General features: G+C 45.7%; 2 protein-coding genes across 2 annotated transcripts in view; one reads left to right on the top strand and one right to left on the bottom strand.

The window, feature by feature from the left end:
• Window positions 1-332: 332 nt before the first annotated feature.
• Window positions 333-2893, top strand: SNRPD2 (small nuclear ribonucleoprotein D2 polypeptide). The gene is made up of 3 exons (XM_042439009.1): window positions 333-463; window positions 858-1037; window positions 2412-2893. Coding segments are annotated over exons 1-3 (357 nt in total). The 5' UTR covers window positions 333-461; the 3' UTR covers window positions 2587-2893.
• The window catches only part of LOC121915551 (calpain-1 catalytic subunit-like), an 8380-nt gene continuing 6957 nt past the window's right edge, over window positions 2594-4016 (bottom strand). The window contains exon 9 of the mRNA XM_042439877.1: window positions 2594-2728. Coding sequence (XP_042295811.1) covers window positions 2594-2728 — 135 coding nt within the window. The remainder of the gene's footprint in view (window positions 2729-4016) is intronic.

Genomic DNA, 4016 nt, shown 5'->3' with positions numbered 1-4016 from the left:
TATATATATATATAACATTATATATAAATCTATATAAATAATTATTTATATCTTATAATTTATTATATATTATAGATATATAATATAAAACATATAAACAATATATATATGTATATGTATATATAATTATAAATTATTTACATAAAATATATAAACATAAAACATTATATTTTATCATATAACATATATGACATATTACTACATAATCATATATTGTACAATGACACTGCAGACAATAACTGAATTAACCTCCTTCCTGCTGTTAATTGAGGAAGGGAGAAAAAGTCAAAACACAAAACCGCGAAGCCTTTTGCCTCCCGCCGCTCGCCGTAGTTCACTCGGACTTGCGGCCACGACGTATGCGCGACCCAGGTTAACCCGGAAGTGGAAGGCGGCCATTACTCGTCGCCGAGTCCTCCACGCTGTTCGGCGGTTACGGAGAAGGCTGCTGAGACGCCGCTATGTAAGGAAGCGGGCTTCGAGGGCCGGCATCGGGGGCCTCATTGCCCTGATAGGCGCCCCTCCATTGAGAAGCAAGGGCTGCGGGGCCCTCATAGAACCCCCCAAAGGGCCCTCCAGCCCAACTCCCTTCTGCCCTGCAGGAACTCTCCATCCAAGCTCCCCATTGACAGATGGCCACCCAGCCTCCAAGGAAGGAGGCCCCAGTACACTCCGAGGGGGTGCTTTGGTGGAGAGTCCCTGCCTGGCAGAAGAAGGGGGTTGGGCTGGAGGGCCCCTGTGGCCTTTCTATGAAGGAGTCTGTTCCTCTGTTGCTCTCAGGAGGAAGTCCCTCCTAACGTTGAGCTGGGATCATCCATTGCTTTGTGTCCTGTTCTCCCTCCCTTCTTTCTTCCTAGGAGCCTTCTGAACAAGCCCAAGAGCGAAATGACCCCGGAGGAGCTGCAGAAGCGAGAGGAGGAAGAGTTCAACACAGGGCCCCTCTCTGTCCTCACGCAGTCCGTCAAAAACAACACTCAGGTGCTGATCAACTGTCGCAACAACAAGAAGCTCCTGGGCCGCGTCAAGGCCTTCGACAGGTAGGGGCTCACCTGGGGCTTCCTTGGCCCTCCTGGGTCAGTGGATCTCAGCCTGGGGGTCGCAACCCCTTTGGGGGCTGAATGACCCTTTCACAGGGGTCTCTTAAGACCATTGGAAAGTACATATTTCATAGAATGATAGAATTGGAAGAGACCCCGAAAAGGGCCCTGATCCAGTCCATCCCCCTTCTTCTGCCATGCAGGAAATCCAATCAAAGCATCCCTGACAGATGGCCATCCAGCCTCTGTTCAAAGACCTCCAAGGAGGAAGACTCCACTACACTCCAAGGAAGTGTTTTCCACTGTCAAACAGCCCTTACTACTCTCAGGAAGTTCCTCCTAATCTCTTTTGCTGCAGTTTGCATCCATTGCTCCATTGGGTCCTATTCTCTGGAGCAGCAGAAAACAAGTCTGCTCCCTCCTCAATATGACATCCCTTCACAAACTTAAACAGGGCTATCATCATATCACCTCTTAGCCTTCTCTCCTCCAGGCTAAACATCCCCAGCTCCCTGAGTCGTTCCTCATAGGGCTTCATGGTTTCCAGACCCTTCACCATTTTAGTCACACTCCTTTGGACACATGGCTCCAGTTTCTCAACATCCTTTTTGAATTGCGGTGCCCAGAACTGGGCACAGTATTATTATTCCAGGTGAGGCCTGACCAATATTTCCGATGCTCTTAGGAACCAAGACCATCAGTTGGGATTCGCCACAACGTGAGGAACTGTATTAAAAGGTTGCAGCATTAGGAAGGCTGAGAATGTCCTAAATGGAGCATAATGGTTTTAGTCAATTTGTGGCATTACTTGCAACAGATTGCGCAAGATTAAAATTAAGCGTTACAAGTAAGAAGTTGCCTTCCAGCTATTTTAAGATACTTTAACATTTACAAGTAAGAGTCTGCCTTCCAGGTATATAAGGTGTTCTATGTGGCTCTCGCTCTTGGCTAGTTTCTCTTGCGGATGGGGATTCCACCTGTAAGTTTGTGAACGTTTTTCCTAAAGGAGTAATGCAGATATACCTCAGTTAATGAAGTAGATGTGTTCCTGGGCGCTACTTCTGTGAGAGAGAATTGGTCCTCGAGGAGGAAATAACATTGAAAGAACAGGGGTAGAGTCCTGTAATGTTGATGCTGCTAAAAAAAACCTGTGCTAGACAAAGGACAAGACGAAAAGTGGGGGGCTTGGCAGGTATAAAAAGATTTTGCTAAAAGGAGCTTCTTTGCCAGAGGCTTTGTTAACTGAGGGATACTCATACGTGGGGACAGAGTATCATTTGGTGGTCGCTTTGCAGATACTCTGCTCCCTCCCTGTTTGGTAATTGCATGAAAGTGGCATCTCCTGCCAAAATAACGGCATCCTTTTCGCACTAGGCATTGCAACATGGTGTTGGAGAACGTCAAGGAGATGTGGACGGAGGTACCCAAGAGCGGGAAGGGTAAGAAGAAGTCGAAGCCCGTCAATAAGGATCGCTACATTTCTAAGATGTTCCTGCGTGGCGATTCGGTCATTGTGGTGCTGAGGAACCCCCTTATTGCTGGAAAGTAATGAGCTGTCAGAGAGTTAGGAAGGCTCCAGCGCATGGCCCAGCAATATCTTCTTGGTCACCACCAACAGACTCATACAGCACCAGCATCTCTTGTGAGCTGTCTATTCTGCAAAGGATTTCCACATGCATCACCATAGTACCCTGATGAAGGAAAGCTGTTGAGCTCAACTGTCCTTGCAAATCTGGTTGGTGGGTTTTCTGTTGCCCCCGTCCAAAACAGTTGCAGCCGTCTACTTGTATATGGCCTGTTGACCTTTCTTTTGGTCTGTTTTTTTGTTTTTTTGTAATAAACATTTTGTTAAATTTCTGGGTCTGCTGTTTTTTTTCTGGCACAAACTCTTTTCCTGGTGCAATTTTGTTGGGACTGGAGACTTGTGGCAAAGGGGTAGCTGGCCTGTCCCAAACTTTCGATTACAGTAGGCCCTCGGCATCCACTGGGGTTTGGTTCTAGGGCCCCCCGTGGATACTAAAATCCATGAATGCTCAAGTCCCATTATATACAATGACAAGGTAAAATGGTGTCCCTTATATGAAATGGATGGTTGAATCTGTAGATGTAGAATCTGTGGATACAGAGGGCTGACTGTACATTTGTGGGGCAGGATCTAAGGACATACTTCCTCTCTTCCAAAGTTGTTGTTCACCTCTCCTTCCTGTAACCCTGGCTACTCTTTAAAACTGAAGCTGGAGACTAGGTAACTCTTTGGAGTAGGTTTAGTGTCCCAGAAGGCTGAAGCGAGAAAGTGAAATGATCCCAGTTCCACTGGTATTATATGCCAAAGTATCTCGAAATCTTAAAAATTCTTCATGGACAAATTTAAAAAGCACCCAAAGATTTGTTAGCTTGTCTTTTTCTTTGCTCTTCTAATACAGATGAGCCACGGCTTTTTCTGTACTTCTGTCAAGCCCCACCTGCTTCTGCCCTCAGTACTTTGCCATCTGACCTATCATTGACTGTTAACTACATCTGAACCATCTTCTGTGTCTGGATCTAACAAAGGACACAGGGCTGAAGTCCTTTGGGTCCAAGTGGCTACTGCTGATGCACTCTGAAAATAATAAATGGATAGTAGATATATTTCGTTTAGGATTTAACTCAAGGGCTGGGGAAGGCTTTGGTTTTGTAGTTTTTCCTCCCTGGTTCCTCAAAAGTGTCTCCAGGCATGAAAAAACAAAAATTCCTCTAACTTGTAATTTATGTTGTAATCTTGAGGCACTCGATTAATTTTATTTCTTCCCATTTTTCTGTCTATGTGGAGAGTGCTATACCTGGGATCTGTTCCTCCCTGTCAGTTTCGCCCAGCGCCATGAGCTCATTCTTCAAGCCCAGCTGTCTGTCTCTTCTCTATTCCGCCTATTGAAACCCTAACCCTCCCCAGCCTTTGAAAGTGACTTTGTGTTGCTTTGATACAGGACAAACCTTTTACCG

Source organism: Sceloporus undulatus, chromosome 9, assembly GCF_019175285.1.
Source record: "Sceloporus undulatus isolate JIND9_A2432 ecotype Alabama chromosome 9, SceUnd_v1.1, whole genome shotgun sequence".
Classification (NCBI taxonomy): Eukaryota; Metazoa; Chordata; class Lepidosauria; order Squamata; family Phrynosomatidae; genus Sceloporus; species Sceloporus undulatus.
This window is presented reverse-complemented; position numbering and strand designations above follow the sequence as displayed.